At 47.5% G+C, this 27056-nt stretch overlaps 2 protein-coding genes across 4 annotated transcripts in view; one reads left to right on the top strand and one right to left on the bottom strand.

The window, feature by feature from the left end:
* The window catches only part of ACAD10 (acyl-CoA dehydrogenase family member 10), a 46670-nt gene extending 28041 nt beyond the window's left edge, over positions 1-18629 (bottom strand). The window contains exons 1-6 of one of the 2 annotated variants that reach the window (XM_075534551.1): positions 18507-18629; positions 13713-13912; positions 6340-6488; positions 3797-3991; positions 1280-1438; positions 87-246 (exon numbers count right to left, since the gene is read on the bottom strand). In XM_075534551.1, coding sequence (XP_075390666.1) covers positions 87-246; positions 1280-1438; positions 3797-3991; positions 6340-6488; positions 13713-13899 — 850 coding nt within the window. In that variant the 5' untranslated portion in view covers positions 13900-13912; positions 18507-18629. Of the gene's footprint in view, positions 1-86; positions 247-1279; positions 1439-3796; positions 3992-6339; positions 6489-13712; positions 13913-18100; positions 18450-18506 lie in introns of those variants that run through there. The other variant, XM_075534550.1, reaches the window with a different exon arrangement.
* BRAP (BRCA1 associated protein) overlaps positions 18583-27056 on the top strand; it is a 35095-nt gene continuing 26621 nt past the window's right edge. For both annotated transcript variants that reach the window (XM_075534553.1, XM_075534552.1), the window contains exons 1-4: positions 18583-18857; positions 19934-20095; positions 22904-23102; positions 25445-25634. In XM_075534553.1, the coding sequence (XP_075390668.1) occupies positions 18776-18857; positions 19934-20095; positions 22904-23102; positions 25445-25634 (633 nt within the window). In that variant the 5' untranslated portion in view covers positions 18583-18775. The remainder of the gene's footprint in view (positions 18858-19933; positions 20096-22903; positions 23103-25444; positions 25635-27056) is intronic.

Below are 27056 nucleotides of genomic sequence, written 5' to 3'. Positions count from 1 at the left end.
CAGCATATTCCACTGGGTGTGAAAGTGAGAGCCAGACTGGAAGCCTAGCCTTGGGCAGAGTTATCCAGATAGTAAAACTTAAGTACCTGTGGCTTCAGTCTCCAAGACACCTTTGAGGTACCTCTTCAAGGAATCTGTTGGAATTTCCATTGTCTTCCTCACTGGACAAGTGTTCGGAACAGTCGCTCGCAGGGTAAAACCCAAAAGGGCTTCCAAGGCCTTGACTGCAGTGTCTGGGTCGTTGACCTGGTTTCAAAGGGAATATTGGGCATGCACCGCCCGTCAGCCCTGGCCTGGCCTGCCATCTGCTCTCCAAGAGGAGAGCCACTAGAGAGAGAGGAGTCTCTAAGATGTCCATTCTCTGAGCAAGGGCAATTCTGCTGCTGAGGTGACAGCAGAATGAGTTCCCTCCTCCCATTTCATTCTAACTGAATTAGGCTTTTAATCTGCTGGAAAGCAGGCAGCTAAGGGTCCACCATACTCCCTCATACTGTGAGCGGACAGAGACTTGTATGGCCTCAGCTGTTCAATTCCTCCAGGCTTGTTGGCTCAACCAGCCCAATGAGGAAGCTAAGCTAAGGCCTCTTCCCAGCTGTGATGCTGGGTGGCCTGTGGGGCTGGGAGCTGCAGGCTACCCACCAGTGCATGCTCGCCAGGACAGGCTGGCGCCCCCACCTAAGTGTCTGAACCTGCCCTCCACTTCCTGGCTTCTCTTGCTTCTCACACTGCCTTCATATCACATTTTCCATCCCTCTGCTCTCTGAAAATCTAGCCTCTAGCCTTGTGGATTTCATGATTAATGGAAATCACAGAAAGGCCATGAAAGACATGTCCAGCAAGGCATGGCCACAGCAGGGCTGCAGCTGCGAGCACCTGTTGGATGACTGTCATTTTTTTTTTTAAGCTGAAATTCAGCTTTACTTTATAACCCATATAGATGCAGGACAGTCCTGTCTCATGGCCCTATCCCATTACACGTCTCTCACCAGGTCCATGAGAAACAAGACCTGGGACCTATACCCGGCTCTTGTTCCCTTTCCCATGGCATCAGATGACACGTGCAATGTTGCTGTGGACAGCACAATGGCTGGCCACTGCTTACGCTTTCTGCCTTGATTCAACTCTGTCCTAGTGGCAGCCTGGGGTTGAGCGTCCTCGGATGAGCATGAGGACAGCTACAGAGAACATGGAGGGGATGGGAGGCAGCAGAGTGGCAGAGGTGGTCTGTGGTCAGGTGTCTTTGGTGTGCTGGGATTCATGCCCATGGAGACAGAATTACCTTCACGGTGTGCATTCCGAGGCTGGCTGCGGCTTTGAGATTCTGTCCCAGGTCATCCAGAAAGACCGACTCGGAGGGCTGCACGCCGAGCCGCTCCAGGCACAGCTGGTAGATCCTGGGGTCGGGTTTACAGATCCCTTCCACGCAGGATTCCACGACCTGCCGGAGCGACAGCCACAGGAGACACTCCCTCGCGCACGATTGACTCGTAAACCATGGGGAACATTCTGAAAAGCTCGGGGGATCATTTACTTAAAACAGGGAGCTCTAGAGGGTGACGACATAACCTGAGTGACTTAGGAGCACAGGGTTTCCACCTGGGGACATTCCAGGAGGTCACTGTGGTCTCATGCACGCACTGTCACTGGGGAACTAGGACTCATGGGAGCTTTCCCCCTGAGCTCCGCCCATCAGAGGGGTAGGCAACTCCCCAGAGCAGCAGGAGAGCTGAGCATCTCTGTTTTATGGGCCGATTTCACCACTTACCCAAAAGAAAACAATGTTGCTATAAAACCTATGTGGCCTTACTGTCTACATACCAGATGATAAAACATAATAAATCAAAGACAGAGGGGAGGGCTGACACTGGAGCGATTGTCAGCAGCAGCAACATGGTCTCATTCACGCTAAGGGTGCGCTTCGGGCTTCAGGCCAAATCTCATCTGCTGGGGGCTTGGGAGAATCTTGAGAAAGCTGTCTTGGTAGGAAGTTATCTGTGACTGAGCACCTCCCTCCAAGTCCACTCTTTCACTACTTCTAGAGGACGGGTCTTAGACGGCCACCCAGGTCTGAAAGCCTCACCTCTGATCTGCCCGAGAACACAGCCCAACCTCTGACTCACTCTTGGACCCACCCAAGGTCTGTGAGCCCAAGGACAAGTCCCGAGCTGGCTGGCGTCTCAGAGAAAGACGTCCACCTCCACACTGACTCTGTTGTCTGCCAAGGGCCAGCCGGAGCTATGCCTGCCAAGAGGGGCTCCCCTTACAAAAACACAGCACAGGAGGCAGCAGGGAAGCAGAGTCATTCAGAAACCAGCGAGAGAGGTGTGAATTCAGGGGCCTGGGCCAAGTGCCAATAACCAGGCTTGGGCCTTTCATAAGGGGAATGATGTCTTAAGGAAGGGAAAACATTTTTAGGACTGAAATTTGCTAAGAATCGCAGGCTTCTCTTTCCGTTTGATTCTGCACTTGGCGGCATGAAGCCCGTTCAGGGTCTCTGTTGCTCTAACTGGGAACGAGAGGTTCAAGGCCAGTGTTCATCCAGATATAAACTAGGCAACAAATGGTCTCAGTTATCAAGGGGCTGTTCCAGGAAGGTGGCGGGACAGCTCCTTCTCAAGGCCAGTGTGAGGGAGGCAGTGAACAGCTCAGTACACTCCCCTCCCGCCCCCAACCACAGACTTTTCCAGAAACACAGACCAGGCCTCTGCCAGACCCACTCAGTAAAAACTTCTAGGCAAGCAGCGTGGGCACCTGCCCCTTTCCGAGCCCCAGGTTATGCCGATGTGAGTCAGTCTTGAAAGAATTGGCTGTAGTCCCTTTAGGGGGCATAGACACACGCAGGAATGGTCAGATGGAGGACCCAGTGTGGGGAATATGCTACTCCCTAGAGTCAAACCAATTACGTACCTCCCCCAATGCAGGGAAAGAACCAGAGAAGGGCTCAGTCAATGAAATGTACAACCGCTGAATTATTCATCTCCCCAGATGTCTCTATCCTGTTCAACGTGCCCACCTGAGATGTGACCAGTCTTCACCAGGGGGAGAGGGGGGCAAAGGCCCTTAACACAGAATCTCTCTTTGGGACTTTGTTGTGACTCACACTGAATGAACGAGAGCAGGGGTGACAATGACGCAAGTCATAGTCACCTGCCAAGAACTCCTTTGTCCACCCAGAGAGCTGGGGATGGCCCACGGAAGTGCATTCCTGGCACGGAAGACCACCTCTGGGCATGTGTGTTCTCAGGGGCCATCCAATATGGTAGCCACTAATCCTACGTAGTATCTAAATTTAAATAAGCTGGAAATTAGATTTAAAATTGTAGCTATGTTCCTTAGATGCCCTAGCCCCATTTCAAGTGATCAAGAGCCACCCTGGGCTAGGGGCGACCACACTGGGTAGCCCAGCTAAAACAATGCCATCATCGCAGAAACTTCCATTGATCAGCAGTGGTCTAGTGGTCAGAACCACAGAATTAGAGGGGTACGGGGTTTGGCCTTAAAAGATAAACAGCCCAAGGGCCCACTGAGATGTGGAGGTTGACAGCAACGTTTGTGCTGTTTGAAGATCAGGTCCAAGTCCAGAACTGAAGGGCTGTAAGCAGCCAACAGATCCCATCAATGCCTGGCCTTGCTGAGAGCCCAGTGTTGTGGACTGAAGTCTAAGCCTGACTCAGTCAAGCACCTGCTTGAAAAACCCATCCACTCAATTCCTGCTTAAGGCGCTGAATAAGGCTGGATTCTGAGGCAAGGGCATGGGCCCAATTGCCATGGTTCTGGTCTTACCACATCAGCTTACCACATCAAACTGCTTCCGGTCCAGGGGCAAAAAGCTTTTCCCACTGGGAAGATAAAAATTATTGCTCAAGACTGCCGTCTGAAGGCCATTTGCACGAATCTGGGATATGGCTTCGGTCATCACTGGGAACTGCTTGGCCACTTGTTCACTGGTCAGCAGAGAGAAAAAGGAGTCCACAGGCACCGTGGTCCGAGACTGGCCATGGGAGGATTGGGGAGAGAGCCGGTAGTCAGTGAGCGCAGGGATAAATGATCTCCAACAGCAAAGCCCACTTTCTCCTCGCTCATGCCACTGTCCCCCTCCACCCAAGTTCCAAACTGTGTAGATGAGGTTTTACAAGTGACTTAGAAAGAGAGACATGGTGAGAAAAATGGGCATTTCCCATCAATTGGCCAGCTGGATGAGTTTGTGATTTCACTCTCAGGTGGCCAACTTAAAAAAAAAATTGTAACATCCAAAGATAATACGTTAAACTCAAAAAAGTACAGGGGAATTTAAAAAGTTTGTGGAAAAATGGAATGAGAATAGGTGGGGGCTCTTCCACAACCTGCTTGAGGCCCCCTCGCCAATTAAATAGGAGTAAACTACTTTGTGGCGTCCCCAGGTGGTGTAAACATGTGCTGAGGTGTTGGAGGGTCAAGTTCACCCAGAAGCATCTCAGAGGAAAGACCTGACAATCAATGGCTGTAAACCTAGCCACTGAAAACCTGGCAGAGCCCAGTTCTACCTGGACACACCTGGCATCGCCACAGGTAGGTCTCGACTTGATGGTGATTGGTAAGTCTACACGGGGGCTTCAGAAAGGCATGAATGGATTGAAAAGATAACGGAGTTTTTCCACAAACATTTTAAGCCCCCTTGTACTTGGTGATACTCCAGAAGGCATCTAACTGTTCTCCTGCCTCAGCAGCATCTTCACGAACATTAGTTCCTGATCCTCTGGGTTGTGTTTTGAAACTCATGTGGTTTTTGAAAGGTCTTGTTCTGAAATGTCCCAAGGCAACACTACTATTGTGCATATTTTGTAACAGCTTTGTTGATAAACAATTCATGCCAGGCAACACACCCGCTGAAAGCATGCAATTTGGTAGTTTTTAGTAGACGCATGGAGTTGTGTGCCCATCACCACAGCTCTCTAAATTTACAACAGCTTCACCACCCACCCACCCCACAATCCTGCACCCCTAAGTCATCACTCTCCCTCACTTCTGCCCTGGCCCTTTGTCAGATAGTCCTTTGTGTGTCTCTACAGCATTTGCCTATCCTAGACTTGTCCTAAGAACAGAATCACTTTACATGGCCCTTTTTGACTGGCCTCTTTGACTTGGTGTGGGGGGAGGTCAGATGCTTACATTCTCCCTGAAGACAATCAGTCACCAGGGAGTAGGCCCTGCTCCCTGCTGTTAAGGACAATGGACAGGCCTGCAGTCATTGAGTTGGTTCCTGTAGGTGGAGTTTACACCCTACTGATAATGGTTCCAATGGTGATCCATAGAACAGGTCAAACTTAATCTGCCATCCTAAATCTAGGATCCGCCCATCTTGTCACATGTATACCCCAATCCCTCCTCTAACTATTGCGTTTATGTCCCTAGATTGTCCCCCTCTCATTACTGCATAATCTATAGTGTAACCCCTTCCTTTAACGTCTTTACCGGTAATCAGTGGGCTTGCACATCCCCCCAAAGGTATATAGGCCTGGGTTCTCACTCTCTCAGCTCCTCCTCTCCTCTCCCATGCTCGCTCCCTTGTTCCCTTGCCCTCCTTCCCTTCCCCCTCCATGTGGACCATCAAGCGGGGCTGAGGTGAGCATGCTACATGAAATGTGTCTGACTCCATTATTTGACTCTCTTCTATCTCTCATGCTATGACTTTATTATATATATATATTTCAACTGTACAATTGTGTTTATCGAACCCGTGAGTAGTGGGGGGGGGCTGGTTACCCCAACTCATACCACACTTGGTTTTGTGTTTTCCAGGTTTCAGATGACTTGAGGCTGGCCCAGGACCAGACTGTTCCATTCTGCTTGGACACAGGATTGCTCTGAGAGGGGACGGACTAGACTGGCATGCCCAACAACAACAACACATGTCTGTAGGTTTCTTGTCTGCGTTGAAGGACTTAGAAAAATGCATAACATGAGGAAATAGTCAATGTTGTTATTGGTTTAAATAACCTTTCTGATGAGAGACTTCACACAGATGGTCGTGGAGTCTCAGGTGAGCACTGTCTGCTAGAGGGGCTTAGCACAGAATATTTGTAGGTTACTCTTATAGCCCCAGTGGTGTCGGGGTTACGCATGGGGCTGCTAACCTCAAGGTCGATGTTTCAAACCCACCAGCTGCTCCATAGGAGAAAGATGAGACTGTCTGCTTGCGGAAGGATTCAGTCTCGGAAACCCTAAGGGGCAGTTCTACTCTGTCCTGTAGGGTTGCTGTGAGTCGGAATTGGTTGGGTCTGAGTATCCCAGATGGGATGAGCTGGCAAAGGAAGGGACCTCTTTTTCAGCTGCAGCATGACAAACTCAATGGGCACTCACCATTTCAGAACACAGCATCCCGAACTCTTGGAAGAAATCCTCTGGCGTTAACTCCCCTCGCATAAACTTCATCCAGGGTCCACTGTCCCTCCCGGCAATGAAGGCCTTCAGTATCGTTCCAGAAGGGATGTTGTTCTGGGTCTCCCAGGCTACAGGAAGTGGAAGATGCAGGAGACGAAATACATCAAGCATGGACTGGGTTTGGGCACTCCAGTGCCTAAGTATCCCGGGGTGCCAGGGCAGGTACTGCTGGGAAGCGAGGGAAATTCAGGAAAAGTGCACTCTGAACCTTAGACCACTCTCAAAAGTAGGAATCGTGACTGAGTGACTGCTGGGTGGGCATCAAGTCCTCACCACCTTGAGGTGCCGGATGGGCTTCCTCCTCGGCTTCTCAAGTTCTGTTGTAAGAGAAACGCCACTGTGGCCTCTGCTTGTTCAATCTCTTTTATTATCTCAAGAGTATGACTAAGACATTGTTAGGTAGCCTCGCACAGGCACTGGGGCGTCCATTACGCATGCCCAGAGGTCCGAGCTATGGGAACAAAGGAGTGGCACACTGCACATGCTCAGAGGTTCAGGTTTCCTGCCAAGGTACTTGTGGGTGGGTGCTGCACCTGGATTGGCCCACCTAGGCCAGGTGAATTCAATTCAGCCAATGGGGTCAACCATGGTCGCCCACCATGCCTCCCCGTGGAATAATTGAAAAGGCAGGAGCCTGGAGTTGACCACGTGGCCTGGTAAGCAGCTTCCAGGCCAGCTGCACATTCCTGAGGAGCCTGCAGGTACCTGTGTAAACCTGAAACGTCTTCTGACTCTCATAAAACACACTTGGATCACAAACCAGGCTTCAGCGTGAATTCTTTCTCACGTGGAGCCAACGACCAAGGTATGTCTCTCCCCCTGAGACATCTAAAAACATGACCTATATGAATATATGGATCTTTCAAAAGGCATACACATCACACAGCGAACATATGACATAGTCAAAGTGAGTCATCACCTTCTTGACTTAGATGCCCCTGAGCCCTCCCCAGGGGGGTAATCTGTGATCAATATCAGCAAGAGACTTCAGAACAAACAAACAAAAAAACAGAGACTTCCTTCCAAATAGAATTTGCTACATTTTATGGTGGGCCAGGCTATAGAATCTAATTGTGCTTATCTACAGATAACCTCCAGGACACAGGGAACAGCCAGAAACAGGAATGATTTATCTTATATAGTAGTTCCTTTGTGGGGGGTGGGGGGTTATTGCAGGGACTGTGTTCAGTCATGAGAATGTGTATTCAGATTTATTTATATCTTGTGGGCTACAGACAGATTTTTCCCCAGTTTTGTCTCCCCCAAACCTTAGAGGCTGTTTACCAGCACATGGTGGGAGGTAAGATGCTTAGAGATATTCTCCCTGAAGGCATTCAGCCATCAGACTATGGTCTGGTACTGATAAGGATAGTAATTATTTCCAGGAAGAGGCAGAAAAGTGGTCAAACTTGCTCAGTGATGTCCAAAGTTAGGCTGCCATCCTGAATCTAGGATCTGCCCATCTTGTCCCATGTGTACCCCCAATCCCTCCCCTTCCTATTGGAAAAGTGGGTGAAGGCAGACGTCAGACAGGGCAAGATAAGACAAAATAAAAATTTATAAGTCATCAAGGGTTCATTAGGGAAGGTAAAATATGAGGACCTGATGCCAGGGGCTTACGTGGAGAGCAAATGTTTTCAGAACGATGAGGGCAATGAATGTACAAATATGCTTTACATAATTGATGTATGTATGGATTGTAATAAGAGTTGTATGAGCCCCTAATAAAACGATTAGAAAAAAGAAGAAAAACAAAGAGATATAAGCCTTGGTTAGTAATAAATTGCTCTCTCCTCCTGTCCTCCTCCTGTGCCCTCTCTCTGCCCTGCCATTTCCACCTTCTACATCCTCACGTGGCCCACCAAGCGGGGCTGAGGTGAGCATGCTACCATGAAATATGTCTGACACATTTCGAGGTGCAATTGTGCCTGCCAGGCCTGTGATGATTTGTTAGGGGCTGGCTCTCCTGACAGTCTCATAACCATGAGGGTCTTCCCCGACTGAAGTCAGCTTTCCAAGGCCGTGAATAAGAGTAGAGGATTGAGCTGCATTACATTCTCATCCAGCCTCTCAGTTTACCACGCCAGGTGACCGCCTATGTCTGAGTGGAGCTGTGCTCTGTGGGCTCACCAAAGGCTGATTTCCCAGAAATAGACTGCCAGGTTTTTCTTCCTAGGTGCCTCTTAGTAGACTCAGTCAGCCACCCTTCCAGTTAGCAGCTGAGCACGCCAACCATTTGTACCATCCTTGGACTCTTTATAATCCCATTTAAAACAAACAACGACAACAACAACATGCTGCTGTTAAGTCAATTCAGACTCATAGGAATCCTACAGGATAAAGCAGAACTGCTCCAGAGGGTTTCCAAGGCTGTAAATCTCGCCCCCCCCCAGTTGTTTTTTTCTCCCCCCACCCCAGTTTTACTGGCACACAATCCACATGACATAACTCAATCGTTCAATCATGTCAAGAAGAATTGCACAATCATGACAACAATCAGTTGTGGCTGTAAATCTTTAAGTGAGCACACAGCCTCATCTTTCACCTGAGCTCTCTCAGGAGAAGCAGCTGGTGGGTTTGAACTGCCAACTATCTGGTTACCAAACCAATGCTTAAGCTGATGCATCACCAGGTCTCTTTTGGACACTAAAAAAAAAAAAAACACACACCCCAAAATACTGCCACTGTGTTGATTCCAATGCATAGCTCCACCACACAAAGGGTCTCCTGTGTAAAGAAGGCTGTAAATCTTGTAAAAATGAAGCAGATAGTTTCATCTTTCTCCCTTAGGTTTGAACTGCCAACCTATGGTTAATAGATTATAGCTTATCCAATAGTGTCATATGAGCTCCTATAGCCAAACTCTCTGTAGAAGTGTATCAAAGAAGGAATCAGGCAGAATCTGTGTTAATCATTGTGTGTCTAGCCTGGAGCGCAAGGAGCCTTTTCAGAACCCAGAATGACAATGCACCATTCATTTAAAAACTAACCTACACACTAGGCCATTTTTATGGGCGCAGAGCTGGCAGGCGTGCAAGGGAGCTGGCACTCTTGTGTACCGTGGATAAGCATCCAACCTTGATGGCGAGCACAGTTTGGCAAGTTCTGTGAAAAGGCTTAGCACGCACACACATTTGACCTAGAAATTCCACTTCTAGGAACTTGTTCCGCAGATAGAGTTATAAAATAAAAGTGATGTACACAGCTGTGTGTGCAGAATTGCTTACAATAATAAAAAAACCTACAAACTTACACGTCTGCTAACAAAACCCCAAAAGAAAACCTGTTGCCGTTCCATTGATTCTGACCCATCTCAGCCTTCCAGGACAGAGCAGAACTGCCTCATAGGGCTGCCCGGGCCATAATCCTTCTGGAAGCACACTGCCTCATCCGTCTCCCATGAGCACAACCTGCCAGCCTGTCAGTTAGCAGCCAAGTGCTTTAACCACTGCGCTACCAGGGCTCAGTGTCATCATCTTAGATCAACTGATTACAGTGCATCTGTATAGCAGAATACTATGCAGATGTTTTTCTACACGGATGTTAAAAAGTAAGAATTCAATCAATTTATGACTTGAGAGTCAAATCCAGCCTCTTGCCTATTTTTATCAATGAGTTGGCACACAAGCCAAGCCACCTTGTCTACAGTGTCCACAGCTGCTTTCAAGGAGCCCTGGTGGCATGGTGGGTTAGGTGCTGGGCTGCTGACCACAAGGTCGGCAGTTCCAACCCACTAGCCACTCCGAGGGAGAAGATGATTTACAGCCTCAGAAACCCAAAGGAGAAGTTCTACCCTGACCTACGGGATTGCGAGGAGACAAAATCAGCTCAATTGATGGCAGTCAAAGAGTTTGTTTCTGATCGCCTTGAGGAGTCCTATTGGTACAAGGGTTAAAATGTTCAGCAGCAAACAAGACAGTGAATGGTTTGGACTCATCAACTGCTCCTGGCAATCTGCTCTGGTAAAGATTAAAGCATGGGAAACTCTGAGGCCCTTCAGGACGCCTTCGAGTAGGAATCCACCCTGCAGCACCCCACAATGATGAACTCTGGCTGTTTTAGTGAGACTCCTGGCTTCAATGAAAAAGTAACTGCATGTGATATTTGAGGTTATCTGGATTTTAGTCTTCACTTATCCAAAAAACTTGATTTGGTACCCTTTAAATAAATACCATCAACATTTTGTTTATTAAAAAAACGACAAAACAAAAAGCATTACTCATTTGTTTATTCATCCACCCATCAAATATTCCCTGAATGACTCAGTGACCTCTGCGCTGGGCACAGGAACCAGAAAAACAAACAAACAAACAAACAAACAAACAAACAAACCCATATCAACTCATAGTGGCCTGCAATAGGGTTTCTGAGACCTGACAGACTCTTCGCTCATGAAACAACTGATGAGTTTGAACCTCCAACCTTGAGGTTAGCAGCCCAGGTACCAGAAAAGGAGATGGGAATCAAGCCAGACCCAAACTCCTTGGATGACATGCTCTCCAGGGGAGCAGGTCACAGATATTCTGATGTTAATACTAATAACAATCACAAGATTACAGACTATTTTTAAGATTCCAAGCACGGAACTGAGGAATAGGCCGTTTAACTGGTCATTCAAAGTATACGTAGGACTGGTAACCATAAGGTAAGTGGTTCAAAATCACCAGCTGCTCTGTGGGACACAGATGAGGCTACCTAAAGATTTACAGATGTCGATATCTTAGAGTTGCTATGAGGCGGAGTTGATTTGATGGCAGTGGACAGAGTCTGTGTGAGGTCACAGCAGCCCAAGTGTGGAAATAACCCACGTCCATCACAGATGGATGGGTAAACAAAATGAGATATGAATGTATCAATAGAATATTACTCAGCCAGGAGCAAGCATAGAAAAAACCCTGTACTTGAATTGATTTGGAGGGGAGGGGTGGGAAGAAGCAGCCATCCAGCCACTGCACTAAGTCCAAAGGACAGGCAGCAGTGAGAACATCATGCCAGGAGGCAGAGTGGTGAAGCCGGATGGAGGAGGAGGTCACGTTGGGCATGAGGCAAACACACCACAGAGCTACAGGAGAGTGCCTGCATCCCTAGTCCGCATATTCTTACCTCAGATCACACCTAGGCCTTGATGTGCCAGAGAAAGACACTTCTTTCCTGTGTGTCGTTACTCAAGGTAGGTTTCCTAATATGGGTGACACCTGAAGATTATGTAGGGGTTAGGGGTGTCCACCACCATGCAGTGAAGTTTTTTACTTCCCCCAAAAGTAACTGCTAACAGCCTACTGTTGGCCTTACAAAGTTGATGGAACACTTGGTCTGAATGTTATACATATTATACCCTGCACCCACAAAAAATCTGATCTTCTAGGAGCCCAGTGGTATAATGGGTTGATTGCTGGGCTGCAAACCCCAAGGTCAGTAGTTCGAACCCACGAGCCATTCCTTGGAGGAAAGATGAAGATTTTTTTTAAAAATTCTGCATTTTCACTATCGGCTAAAAGGATTTCCACGGGTGCTGGCATAGCTGCGGCAACAACATCACCCATTTCCTATCCTTCCTTTACAAAAGTCCTTCTGCTGGATTCATTTATCCTGAAGTGGCGGCAGCCACAGCGGCAGACCTCAATCTCTGATACAGAGCAAGCCATTCCACTTTCCCTGGTTAATGTCCTGACTTTCCTCTGCTTCCTGGGAGCCCTTCTAGCCTCACTCTGGCCTTATCATACAGGCCCCATGGTGTCACCAAGGTTTACAGTCTTCAAATACAAGCAAGTCTTCAAACAGTTCATGGAGACCTGGCATTAGCAGCAAATGGAATTTTCCCATGAGCACTGCAAAGGCCCGCCCCTGGTCCACCCACGAGAGCAGCTCAACATCCCTTCTTACCACGACGTGCCATTTGCTGAGGAGAAGCTGCTCACTCGGAGAAAACTACTGTCACATGCTGCTTAAAAAAAAACCCTAGCGGACCCATGCCATCCCGACCCGTGTGGTTTAAAGGTCAGCTGCACTTGCAGCCAAAACTGAAAGAATTCCAGCATGTGGGATACAAACTCCAAACCGAGTGAGGAAAGTACAACAAAGAAGGGGCTGAGAAAGAGGATGGGTGAAAAGCGACTAAATGTTGGGCAAAAGGGAGGGAAGGTAGTGAGGGTAAGAATGCCAGCATTCAAGATATCAGACATAGCACTGCTCCCAGGAAAGGATGGGGCTTCTCAGCTGCCATCACGCTCAAACTGCGTGTTCTACGGAGCGGTGAGCGTGCTCATTCCTTAAGTTCTGGCGGTGGCCTGTTAGTGAATCCGGTGTCCCTGCTCCTGCACGGTCTCATCTTGGCGTTGAAGTCATTCTTGACCGCTCGATCTTGACGGGTGATTCTTGAAAGCAGCACAGTATGTATGAGTGCTTGTGATTCTCTGATCCAGCCTGTTGTTTATCGATAAGGTGACCACAGCGGGGACTTGGGAGTTGACATTGAAGAGTTGAAGCAAACCTCGGAGTGATCGCGCTCGGAGAACTCCAGTTTCAACCAGTCTCAGAGTTCTGCATTTTTTGTTGGTTTGGAATTTGTAGTCATATGACGTTCTGGTCCACACATTTCTCCCATCCTACTGGGATCCATCACCGGGAATGGTCAGCCATGACAGCTAGGCACCATCTAGTTTTCCTGATCTTGGGGCTAGATTAGGCAGTGGATTGTGTGCGTCTACTACTCCTGCAGCCAGTTTCTTGTTTTGAGTCTTTGTTTTCTTCTCTCCCTTCGGCACTAGTTAACCTTTGATCAAAGCAGCAATAACCGTGGTCGCTACTTTTTTTCATTGAAAATTTAGGACATGCTGAGTACTCAGTGTGCTAAACAACTGCTTAGCTCATGTAACTCACAAAATCCCCAGGCAGTAGGTGCTGTGATTGGTTGGCTTTAACATAAGGGTTAGGAAAATGAGTCGCTTGGGCATTCAATTGTACTTAGAATTTGATTAGAGCCAAAGCATTGGCGCATTGGGATATGCTGCTACCCAAATGGTCTTCTCTGCCCCCCTTACACCAGAATCCCAGCTGCCACCGAGTTGATTCAAATTCCCGCGGAGCCCATGGGACTCAGACAGGACTGTGTTCCGTGATGGCTAGTTTGTTCAGCAGTAGATTGCCAGGTCTGGCTTCTGAGGAGCCTACAGGTGGACTCAAACCAACATGCTAACCATTTACACGACCCAGGGGATCCCTCTGGCCTCTTACCACCCTCGACACCCACCCTTATCCCAGCCCCAGAAAGGGAAACAGAAGGAAGAGCTCACCTGCGGCCACGCTCCCCGGAGAAGGAATGAGCACACCACCCATGTCAAAGACCACTGCTCTGAGGGGGCTGCCTCCAGAGTGCGTCCATCGGTGGGGTCCCGGGGGCTGGCTCTGGCCCTGCTTTTGGAGGGCGGCCCTCCAAGCGCCCTGGAGATTCGAGGCCTGGAAGAGCCTACGAAGGGACATGCTGAGGCCGAGGCTGTGTGAGAGGAAGACACAGAAACAGCTAGTCCTCCGGCCTCTGCTCCAGACCGCTATTTCTGGAGCTCAGCAGGGCGCAGGGACCCTGGCCAACATTTCAACCCACACCCAGAATGGAACCAAATCTCCCCCTTCCCTGGCCACTCAGTAAAGGTCCCATCACCCACCCAGCTGCTTTCCCCAGGGCTTTCCCACCCTTAGTTGAGCCACCTTCCCTCCTGGTGTCCTATTCTGCCAGTTTTCCCTCCTGACACTCTGCATTCTCCCTGCTGGCACCTCCATGCACATCTTCTCCACCCCTAGCTGGTCCCCTGCCTCTTCTCAAACCACCCACCAAAAATTCTGTCGTTTCCACACTATCTAAAACCCTTGCTTCGAGTCAGAACCCACTCTACAGAACTTCACGATGACAACAACTGCGGTGTGCAGCAACAAATGTGAAAATCTTAATGCCTTTTCATGTGACCTCTGTGTGGCTGCGACAACGGGCTCAAATACAGAAGTGGTTGTGAGGCTGGGGCAGGGCTGGACAGTGTGGTATTCTGTTGTAGGGTCACTGTGGGTTGGGAAGGAGTTGATAACAACAAATAACAACATAGTTTAAAAGCCTGCTCTGAAAAGTGTGGAGCAAAACAAGTTAGTGATTCCCTGAGTTTCTGGGAGAGCCACCTCAGTGCCCAGAGGAGGTAAGAAACTCTGTGAGAGTCTAAAGAAGGGAATCTAACGTAGTGGGTCTTCAAAATGATGTCAGGTGTTTCTCACATCATTGAGGCCTCGCTGAACTTGAGAGTGATTTTTGAAATCAAAAGCCGAAGTTGATTTGCATTTTCCTCTGCTCCACTTCCATTCCTAGCAAGGCTGGAGTCTATGATGGAAAGGGAAACTGATGTATAGGCTTGTGAAAGTACCAACGCATTTTGTGTGAGGGCTTAACATCCTTAAGCAGCATCTCTGGGACCTGAAGGGTGGACGCTAATCCTCCCCAGGAGGCTGCACTCCACATCCTTCCACTAATGGACAAGAGGGCAATGCTCCCTCTGGGGCTGGCTTACTCCTTCCAACTCCCCTTGACACCTCCCAGCACATTCTTCCTAGAGGACGCTGCTGTGATTTCTCACACCTCCAGGGCTTGGGACCTGTCGTGCCCATGGACTGGGTTGGTAACTCTCTTCCCTGCTTTCTCTGCCCAGGGAACTGCCAACCTCCTCACAGCACAACCTGTTCTATGTCCTCAGTGGAGGCGCTCTGCCTCTTCCCAGGCATACTCTTGGTGCTGTGTCCCTTCAGGTCCATTCTGACTCAACGACCCCGAGAGGACAGAGGGGGACTGCCCCAGATGGTTTCCTGGGCTGCAATAGTTGTGGCAGCAAACCACAGAACTGCTGATAGGTTCACATTGAGCTTAACCCCTGCTTCTTCCTCATCCTCTTCCTTTTTCTCCTTTGGCTGTTTCTCCACACCTCTGGTAGAGCACTTACCCCAGGACACAGTAGCAGTGTCCATGCTAACCTGCTGCTAGAATTGTAAGCTCCTTAGGACAAGGAGAATGTCTTGCTCGTCTCTGTATCCACCCATCCCCTGGGGTCTAGCACAAGGCCTGGGCTCATCGCAGGTACTCAGCATAAATATATATGAAAAGGATGAATAAACTGGGTGAACAGAGAGTGGGAGGTACACACTCAAGTTGTTGGCAGCTACAAAGCTAGCATGCTCAATGCCCATCTCTGCCTCACAACGCTAGTTCTCTGGGCTGGCACCATCTTTCTGGACTATAAAGATCTGTCTCAGGCCAGGGCTTGGTGCCCCAACAGACTAACTGGAAAACACTCCTAAAGGTTAACAAACAGTCCTTGAACTATCTACAAGTTTTTCTTTCTTGTTGGTTTTTTTTTTTGTCATTGGTTTGTTGGTGTTGTTTCATTTTATTTTGTTGCTTGATTTTGCTCTGTCTTGTTTTTGTGCATGTTATTATCTCCTCAGGTCTGTCTAAATAAGATAGGCTGGATGAACAATCTGGGGAGAAAACAAGGGGACCAACAGTTCTAGGTGGGGGGAATGGGAGAAGGGGAGGTGGAGGGAAAGATAGTGGGGTTAACAAACCCAAGGACAAGGGAACAACAAGTGATCCAAATCGGTGGTGAGGAAGGGTGTAGGAGACCTGGTAGGGCTTGATCAAGGGTACTGTAACCAAGAGGAATTACTGAAACCCAAATGAAGACTGAGCATGATAGTGGGACAAAGGAAAGTAAAAGGAAATAGAGGAAAGAGCCAGGAGAAAAAGGGCATTTATAGAGGTCAAAATAAAGGCATGTACATTGTACATATGTAAATATATTTATATGAGGATGAGGAAATAGATCTATCATTGTGAATGAGGGAGAGTGTAGAATGGGGACCTAAAGCCCATCTGTAGGCAACTGGACATCACCTTATGGAAGGGTCACGGGGAAGAGATGAGCCAGTCAGGGTGCAGTGTAGCAACAATGAAACATACAACTTTCTCCGAGTTCCTAAATGTTCCTCCCCACCACCATGTTCCCAATTCTATCTTACAAATCTGGCTAGAGTAGAGGATGTACACTAATATAGATAGGAACTGGAAACACAGGGAATCCAGGAAAGATGATCCCTTCAGGACCAGTGGTGAGAGTGGCTATACTGGGAGGGTAGAGGGAGGGTGGATTGGAAAGGGGAAACAGATTACAAGGATCTACATATAATCTCCTCCCTGGGGAATGGACAACAGAAAAGTGGGTGAAGGGAGACATTGGACAGTGCAAGATATGAAAAAATATTTATACATTATCAAAGGCTCATGAGGGAGGAGGAGCGGGGAGGGAGGGGAAAAATGAGGAGCTGATGATGCCAGACGCTTAAGTGGAGAGCAAATGTTTTGAGAACGATGAGGGCAATGAATCTACAAATGTGCTTGACACAATTGATGTATGTATGGATTGTGATAAGAGTTGTATGAGCCCCTAATAAAATGATTTTTAAAAAGATCTGTCTCCTCCCTGCCTCTTAGAATTATGAGATTAGAATGATCAGGTTGCTTTTTTTACTTAAGTATGTGTTGTCAGCTATTTAGTTCAATGATAAAGAGGTTGGGTTTTGGAATCACAGATGGACTGGATTCAAATCCTAGTCCTGCCACTTACTAGCTGTGAGATCATGGACAAGTTGATCTTTCTGAGCCTCAAATCCCTCCTCTGGAAAATGGACGTAATTAGAGTACCTATCTCTGCATTTTTCCCAATTCACAAGATAAAGTATATAGAACACTCAAGTTAGTATCTGGCACACTGTTAAATGTGATGGATTACTCTCATAGACTATAAAAAGTTCACCAGGTGTTTCCTGTGAGATATGTACATATATATGCAGATGCATATAAACCAGTAACTTTTCCACCAGGGTGATTTTGACCCTAGGGGGCTTTTCTGGGGTTTTCATTGTCACCACTTCCAGGGGGATGTTACTGGCTCAACATCCTACAATACATATGACACTGCCCCACAAAGAATGCTCCGCACCCAAAGGAGCCATAGCATTAAGATGGGAAAAAATGCAACATACATTGTGTCCTGAAATAAATGTTATAGGGTATAGTCATCAGCTATAGAACACACAGATCATGAGATTGTTATTATTCACAGCCAAAGTACCTACACTTGTCCATGACACGATGTGACGCAACTTGAGTGTTGTTATAGTACACTTCTAGGATAGCAGCCAGTGGTGATCCACTGGAACGTGGCTGTCTGCTCCCTGAAGTATTTAGTCTTGCAACATGCCCTCGAGCTGTTTTACTCTACCCTATGCAGTCTCTAAAGGAGCCCCCTGGTGGTGTGGATTCCCAAGGTCATCAGTTTTAATCCAGCTCCGCAGGAACCGGAGGAGGCTTTCTACTCCTGTAGAAAATTAGGCTCGGAAACCCACAGGGGTAGTTCTACCCTGTCCTATAGGGTCGCCATGATTCGGAATCAACTCGATGGCACTGAGCTTGACTTTACCGTTTCGTAACAGGTTCTCCACGAGTTGAAACCGAATGGATGACAACGGGTTTGATTTGGGTTAATAGAACGCTAAATGGGCAGTCTGACTGAAAAAGTTAAGGTCCCCAGCATGAGTATCTGAACTGCATTTCCTACTCTCCTCACCACCACCATTAGGAGGAGAATCCCACCTTCACGTCGGGCTAGCTCAAGGTCACACAACTGGTAAGGAAGGTTCGGCTGCCTCGGGGCAGGAACTGTGAGGCGACGTCTCCGGCACTTAACCCGTTCACTGCCCCCTGGGTCAGAAAGCTGGTAATCGGGTCCCCTGCGCCGCAGCCCTGGAGAAGCGGCTTCATCTCGCTGGACCTCCGGTTGAGCGGGGCTGTAGCAACGCAGCCCTTCCCACGGCTGGCGAGAAGGGGCAGACGAGCCAACCGCGGCCGGAGCGCTCGGGAGCCCGCGACACTGGGCCCCCGACTCGGGCGGGCTGACGACGCCTCCCGGGCGAAGGGGACGTTAACTCCGGCCGGGGAGCAAAGCGCCCGCCCCCCATCCCCGTCTCCCGCCCCCGGGGGCCCCGAGGCGCCAGCTCACCTGCGCGCCGCCGCGCCGGTCACGTGACCGCAGCCCCGCCCAATCGGAGTGCGCGCGTGCGTGCCGTCACGGGTCGGCGACGGCGGCCGGGAGGCGGAAGTGAAGGAGGTGGTGGCTCCGCGGCCCGCGCGAGAAGCTGCTGCTGCTGAGGCGGCGGCGGCGGCGCTGAGGCGGTGGCGGCGCTGCCAGCCCCGGGCCGCTCGGCCTCTCGGCTCGCCCCTCAGCCCCACCTGAGCCCGCCGGGGCCCGCGCCGGCCAGCGCCTGCCCTATGAGTGTGTCACTGGTTGTCATTCGACTGGAGCTCGCGGAACACTCGCCCACCCCCGCCGGCTTCGGCTTCATCGCCGCCGGTGAGTCCCGCGGTGGCGTCGCCTTCCCTGGTGCCCGCTCCTGGGCCGAGGGCGCTCGCTCGCCAAGCTGGGCCCCCGCGGGGCCGGCCGCGCCGACCGCTCGCGTCTCAGGAAGGAGCTGGGGAGTCCCGTCATCCTGGCGCCTTTCCAGAAGTCACCACGGCGACCCTGACGGTCCCTCCCAACCTCCCCCGGCCCCGCGGGCGCCCCGAGCGTGCCCGGCGGCCCCTCCCCCGCCGGCCGGGAGTCGAGTGGAGTCATTGTCCTGTGGCTCTCCTCGGGCCCGTGGAAGGCAGGAACGGGGCCCCCGGCGACGCGGCCAGCCGCTAACTTGAGTGAATTGTTTGGAAGATAGGCGCTCTGTAGTCATGGCATCCTCACAGCCGACCTTGGGACCCGGCCCCACAGCCCAGCACGGGCAACACCGGGGGCGGGGAGGGGGTGTTTCTGCCTTCATTTCCTTGGCCACACCCGCGGAGGAGGGCAGGTGGGCTGGTCCTTTGGCCAGTTGGACACTGGGGACCCACTGGTGTAATGCTGGGCTCAAGAGAAGGGGAAACGGGTTGTAAAGAGAGAGTGTGACCCCCACCCCACCCCCACGCCCCAGCCTGCTGGACGGAGAAGGCAGCGATGACTCCGGCCCTTGGGTCTTAAGTTAGTCTCTGCCGGCATGGCCCTTCAGGGCACATTCGGTGAGTGCCCGCGCGGAGGGGCAGCCCTGGGCAGAGCCAGGCTGCTTCCTGCGCGAGGACAGCAGCGGGGCAGCTCGGTGAGGGAGCCTGATGGGTGGCATGGCTAAGGAGCGGATGTCGCATTAAGACGGGGGCGGGGGTGAGTGCTGGGGAGGAGAGGAAAGGGGGTTTGGAGAATGACACATTGGGATTCGACCTCGTGGCTTTGGGCTAGGTGTCATCGGAAACTCTGAAGGTGCGTGTTGAAGACTGAGCCCCTCCTTCTGAGTCGGCATTGGCCACAGAGTGGGCATCCCAGTAGGTCAGGCTTGCTGGAAGGGCAGCCAGGAGAAAAGGGGGAGACCCTTTGATCTCTCAAGTGTTAATCATTCATGTCTTCTTCAGCTGGGGAAATGTCCAATGAGGAGATCAAAAAGAAGACACTCGCTGCCGCCAAAGCCTGTTTAGAAGGGAAGTCCCCAGGGGAGAAGGCAGCGATCATACACCAGCACCTTGGCCGTCGAGAAATGACAGATATGATCATCGAGACCATGAAGTCCAGCTCAGGTATGCATTCGTAAACTCTGGACTCCCATTTATATGTGTTGTTTGATTTGACCTCTAGCATAGTTTTTTTCAGTGTTGTGGATTAGGTGAAGCTTCTCAGAGCAAATTATAATTACATATATATATTTTTACATTTCAAACATTTATACATATTTCTGATTCAGCTCCTCCATTGCAGTCCCCCCTAGCTTAGTGTCCTCTTTCACTTCCCATGTGCCTTACATGAGGTTGTCAAACCTTATTTTAGCTGCTTAAAATGAAACATTTTTATAGGCATACATTTGACTTGAACAGTTAAAATTTTGTCAGTAGATCCCCCCCTATGAAGCAGGCTGGACCTGATCTGGTTTCCAACATTTTCTTTATTTTTGGTTTGCATTGTTATGTTTGGTTTTTGTTTGTTCATATCAGAGTGTATCTTATAGGTCTTATGTCAATAGCTGTGTTATATGCTTTGCTGTTTTTTGCTGTATGAACAGGATTGATGAACCTATAGGGAAAGCAAGTAGTATAAGGGGTTCCAGGGGAGAGGGTTACAGCAGTAGGGTGAAGTGAAAGAGAGACAATGTCAAGGAATCCATGTAGAAAAATAATATTTGGTAACTGTGGTAACAGTTTTACTTGATGTGATTGAAATACGGAATGACATAAGTATTAAAACTCTCAACTAGTAAAAAATTTTAAAGATTAAAAAAAACCCCTGAAAACATTTTAAACTTATTTTGTGTGATTTGGGTGAACATTTATTTACAGAACAAATTCTTTTTCATATTACAATTCCTACTCATTTTTATTTCTGACTTTGATTGTAGTCCACTGAGTGTCACAGCACTCTTCCCGCTCCACCTGGTGTTTATTGCCTCCATTTGTCTTTCTTTACTATCTGAGCTTTATTCTTTGGCAAATACTGCCCTTTGATTTGTATGGTTGATTGTGTAAGGAAATGCACATCTCCTTGGTGTTATTGTTCATCTTGTAGCATGTCTGTGGTTTGAAAGTTCAACCACAGGTGGTGGGGTGAGTTAAGGGGTGGGAGCTGAAAAGGTAAAGAGGAGGGCAATCATCTGTAGGGTTCCCCCAGTCTCTATCAGACCAATAAGCCTTTGTGTGTGTTTCTTTTAGAATGTCTTTTATTTATGTTTTTAATGTTAACAGTTTTGGTTTTTTATCTCTTGGTCCCGTCCCCAATGTTAACAGTTTTGACATAATTCACATATACAATTCAACGGTTCAAACATATTAAACAGAGTTGTCAAAATCACAATAATCATAAATAATTTATCAGGATTCACAAGCATGGGAAGGTGGAGGGAGGGGAAAGAAGAGTTGATGCCAAGGGCTCAAGTAGAAACAAAATGTTTTGGAAATGATGGCAACACAAGTACAAGTGTGCTCAATACAATTGAATTACGGATTGTTATAAGATCTGTAAGATTCCCCCCAGTAAAATGATTAATAAATAGAGTTGTACAATCACAATCCATTTTAGAACATTTTCTTCATTCTTGTACTCATTAGCTCCCCATTTCCCCAACCTCCCATGTCATAATCCTAAGAAAGTATTAATCTAGTTACTGTCTCTATAGATTTACCTATCCTGAATTTCATATATAGAAAAACATACACATACACATAAAAGAGCACAACAACAATAACAAAATAAAACAATAAAAAACTCAATCAAAAAGAAAGCAGAAGACCATAAAAATTGGAGCAAATTAAAATTGGTCAAAAGGGAGAACAAATGATAAGGTATTAAATTTTAATGTATCTACATGTGCATGAATCAACTTTCCAGTGCACTCAGTCTAGTAGCAAGATTATTCAAATCCCTGGTCAGTGCTCAGAGGGAATTCACTGGAGGCTTAATCTACTTGACACTGCAAATGGATTTGGGGCATTCACTGTCATCCATTACCTTCTACAAACTGGGTGCTCAGAATTTAAGTTCTAATACTGATCCTTCCTCTAGTCTTGGATTTTATTATTTAAAATCTTTGGACCATGCAGGCTGATGTTCCCTGTGCGTATTAAGTTGACAACTCACTTAGATGGCTGATCATTTTAAGGCAAACCTTTATTTTAAGATAAGACCCTATTCTTTTTGATAACCAGGCACCATCTGATTTCGCGTGTATGTGTGTATTTCCACATTTTTTCCCCCACTTTATTCGAGGCCTCCTGTGTGATTCAGAGTGGTGTAAGGAGTGGTAGCCAGACACCCTCTAGTTCGTTTGGTCTCCAGGTGGCTAGGGTTCATGTGGTCCCTATTTCTTCTAAACAAATCCTAGCCAGCTGGGCTGCCAACTTTACTCTGGGGAAGAGCGACTTAACTCCAGAGGTCAGTGGCAGATCATGAAGTGATGCTAGATAAACATGTTGTTCTCTTCCCTTCCGCCACCGGTTTGCATCCGGGGGAGTGAATGTATATTGCATTTCCAGCATGCAAGTGGTCAGAACTGGTCGGTTTAGTTTTCAGACCTATTAAGAGTTGAGTGTTCATCTCATTTAGGAATGTGTGACAGAGGCACCTGCTTGTGTTATGGCCCTGCCCCTTGTAAGGGCTGTCCCTAAGTTTCTTTGGGTGTTGATGAGATTTTCAGAGGGCAAAGAGATTTCAAGTAGAAATTACCACCCCCCAAAATCAACTGTTCTGTGAGTACAGTTCTTAATGTGGTACCTGTTAGGTTTTTTGTCAACATATTCCTTGTGACTTGAAATTTAAGCCTGGTTGGAATCCTTTTTTTTTTTTTTTTTTTGGCACACTTCCTATCAATTTGTAATCTGCTTATTTTTAATTTGTGAAAGATGAGCTAAAAGCTACATCGGAAGAAGAAAAGTCTTCAGAAGCCTCCCCCACTGCACAGCGGAGTAGGGATCAAAGTAAAGAATGCACCAGTGCTACTCCTGATTCTCCATCCAAACAGCTTCCGGACCAGATTTCCTTCTTCAGTGGGAATCCATCTGCTGAAATAGTCCATGGTATTATGCATCTGTACAAGACCAAGTAAGAAAAAAATTTGACTTCCTTTGGGGTTGCTCTATTTTTTTTTTTGCCATGGGGCAGAGAAGAAACCTCTTGCCTTGAGAGGAAGTGGATATTTTAAGCTTCAAAAGGGTACTACTTTGATGTGTTTTGTAGGAGAGAATGCTTAGATGCTTTACATTTGGTTATTCTTATAGAATGGGTTAGTTATTCTTAGGAAAGTAACAAAAATAAGCACACTAAAGAAAATATTCCCTAAGCAAGTAGGCAAGGAAGGTGATTAGGGAATTAAAGATACAAACTAAACTCACTGCCATCAAGTCAATTGTGATTCAAAACAACTTTATAGGAGAGAACTGGACTGCCTTTGTGGTTTTCTGAGATGAATTCTTCATGGGATTAAAAAGTCTCCTCTTTCTCCTGTGGAGCTGCTTTAGTTTCTAACTGCAGACCTTGAGGTTAGCAGTCCAACGTGTAACCCACTACACCACCAGGGCTCCTTAAAGATACAAAAGAAAATCTATAGATGTGGTTGGAAGGGGTGCCAGCCCCCACCACTAATCACAGGTTCGATAGGCACAACTGTACGGTTATTATATATAAATATTAAAGTCATAGCATGAGAGATAGAAATAATGGAGTCAGACACATTTCATGGTAGCATGCTCACCTCAGCCCCGCTTGGTGGTCCACGTGGAGAGGGGGAGGAGAAGGAGGACAAAGGGAAAGGGAACAAGGGAGAGAGGTTGGGAGAGGAGAGGAGGAGCCAAGGAGAGGCCAAGGGAGGCCAAGCCTATATACCTTTGGGGGGTGTGCAAGCCCACTAATTACAGGTAAAGACATACGTCACAGGAAGGGGTTGCACTATAGGTTATACAGCAGGGAGAGGGGGACAATCTAGGGATATATACCCAATAGGAAGAGGAGGGATTGGGGGTACACATGTGACAAGAAGGGCAGATCCTAGGTACAGGATGGCAGCCTAACTTTGGATGTCACTGAGCCAGTTTAACCTGCTCTCTGGATCTCCACAGTAACCATTATCTGTAGGGTGTAAACTCCACCTACCTACAGGAGCCAAATCTGCCAGCCTTTAGGGAGAAGTAGCCCATTGTCCTTAGCAGGGAGCAGGACTACTGCCTACAGGGGAGTAACTTTTACCATTAGCTGCAAGCAGTGTCTAACACTTATTTGGGAGAAATCCTTCTGTTTCCCACATGTAGATGATCTACACTTTCATTGTAGCCTTCTAGTGCCCACCAACTCTTTACCCACGAAGCTGTAAACGTGTCAGGCAATTGACTGCAATTTCATCACCTTTCTACCTTTCTCTGTGATCCTAGCAAAAGCTGCTGAAAGTCACAGGAAAGGAATTGTTTGGCTAAACCATCTTTGGCTAATTGGCAACTGATCTCTTAAAGGTTGTTCTTGCCTGAGCTTATCGCCAGGTGCCCACGTGGAAAACACACATCCTTGAGTTCCCAATTGGATCACAGCTGTTGAAGCAGACAGTTTTCTGCCCACTCTTCCATTGCAACCAAACAACTCTGTCTTTAGCTGGACTCCTCATAGGTTAGCTGTCTTTTTCTTTAGCTAGAGCAGCAGTTCTCAACCTGTGGGTTGTGACCCTTTTGGGGGTCGAATAACCCTTTCACAGGGTTGACCGATTCATCACAGTAGCAAAATGACAGTGATGAAGTGGCAATGAAAATAATTGTGTGGTTGGGGGGTCACCACCACATGAAGAACTATATGAAAGGGTCGCTGCTGCATTAGGTAGGTTGAGAGCCACTGATTTAGAGCTTCTGTCTAGATCTTTTGAGGGAATCTCATAGCTAGAATTGTGTCTTGTGACAGGCAACAAGTCAAAACTAAATGAGTGCTAGAAACTGTCATTTTTTGTGATAGGTCTTCAAAAAGCCTCCGGAAAAATTCCATTATCTTTTTAATTTTATTTTTCCATGAACTTGAATTTCCTCTTAGATGTATATGTATGTGTGTGTATACATCTATGTAACCAAAATTTTAAAAAATTAAGGACACAAAAGCAACCAGTAAGCATTTTCCTAATAGAGTTATATAACTAACCACCCTTCTTAACAAAGGATTAAAAGCTGCACCGGGGAAGGGGTGTAACAGTTTACGGTTGCAGCCAACTCCATGGCAGCTATGTGGACGAGATTCTGCATTTACTCTTTTAGCCTATATCTTCAAGTAACTTAACAAACGGTTTCAGTTGGTTTGGTGTGCTACACATTTTATTTTTCCCTTCTTCTCAGACACAAAAGCTGTCTAATTAATTAGTGCTATCTGCACTAACCACTTCATATGTATTCAAGACAGTCTCGTTATTGTCTTATTAGTAAGATGACCTCCTTAAAAGAAGAAGTAAGACGAAGTGCCATGCTGTGTATCCTCACAGTCCCTGCAACAATGACCAGTCATGACCTCATGAAGTTTGTCGCCCCATTTAATGAAGTGATTGAGCAAATGAAGATCATCAGAGACTCGACGCCAAACCAGTACATGGTGCTGATAAAGTTTAGTGCGCAGGTAAGCACTGCAAAGACCCTCTCTGCCATAGAAGCTGGGTGTGCTTTACCACGCTCTGCATCTCAGATTCTGGACCCATCTGCCTTCTAGGATATTCTAGTTGTAGATGTCCCCCTCAATTCATTCAGCGATTGTAAGGGTGGCTCTGGACTGGACAGTGTTGCTTTCTGTGGTACTTGCAAAACTGACTCGACACCTAACAACATTAACAGAGCAATCATTCTTTCTTTTTAAAAGCAATAATTTTAATCCTATCCATTCTTTTTTTTTAATCAATCGGAATTTACTGTACTTAGTAATTATTCACAGTACTTCCAAACTCGCTAAAGTACACCATGTCATTTGCCATTGTAACACGGTACCGCCACTTCTTCCCATTGGCACATTTTAGGAATAAAATCTATTCACTTTTGTTTTGTTGGATCAGAGGGATTGTGTGACATTCCATGAAGTATTAAATATGCTTTAGCGTTCTAAAAGCACTCTTAAGTGTGAGACTGAAGCATTGAAAGAATGTTGGTATTTTCAGCTGTTACTAGTGCAGCTGGTGCCTTCTACAGGTACTTGGGAGACGGGAAAATTTTGCCATCCACTCAGTCTCATTTAATACATGAAGCAGCATTTCCTGTGAGCCTCAAGTTATAAAGACATTAGAAAAATATCCTCTTGGGTTGCATATTTGTATGTATAATTCTTACAAATATGTATAATTCCATATGAATGTAAACATGATTCCATGTGAATGTAAAAATATTTAGGAATAATCCCGCTTGTTGACGAGCACTCAGTCCACAGGTTTCATTCATCGTGGTTTCTGGAAAATAGCCTGTTGTGTTTTTCTACCCAGATTTCATTGGGTTTTGAGATACAGTTTAGTCAAACATTGCTTGTGTCTGACCTCATTTTAAACTACCTTCCTAAATTGATCCCAGATAAATAGTTCCAAATTGCTGGTTGACGGGGATTTGGGTTACCTTCAGGACCATTAGCCCTGGCCTCTGCTGGGTGGAAAGGAGCACATGACACAGAGTTACACTTGCCCCCTCCTCTTCCCTTGGTACAGAAATCGTGAGGACTGGATAGCAGTTGTTCACTGGCTGTGGGGTAGTGGTGGAGTAGACACTACGGCAAGCGGGAGTTGGATTACAGCTGTGTGCGTTACACAGGCCCCAGAGAGAGGACCCGTGTGTGAAGCTCTGTGTACGCTGTCGTTGACTCTTTAGTCTTTAAAAAGTACTCCATCCTTGAGGGAAACGCCTAAACATGAGTATAGGCACCTGTGGACTGACTTCCCAACTTGATGTGGGAAGCAAGTTTGCACTTAAAGATCTCTTTTCGCTAATGTCAGAGGCCATTCCAGGTCACAGAAGAACCTGACAAATAATGGGCAAGTGGTACCTCAAAACTCTCAAGTTCTGCTAG

This window comes from Tenrec ecaudatus, chromosome 16 (genome assembly GCF_050624435.1).
Source record: "Tenrec ecaudatus isolate mTenEca1 chromosome 16, mTenEca1.hap1, whole genome shotgun sequence".
Lineage (NCBI taxonomy): Eukaryota > Metazoa > Chordata > Mammalia > Afrosoricida > Tenrecidae > Tenrec > Tenrec ecaudatus.
This window is presented reverse-complemented; position numbering and strand designations above follow the sequence as displayed.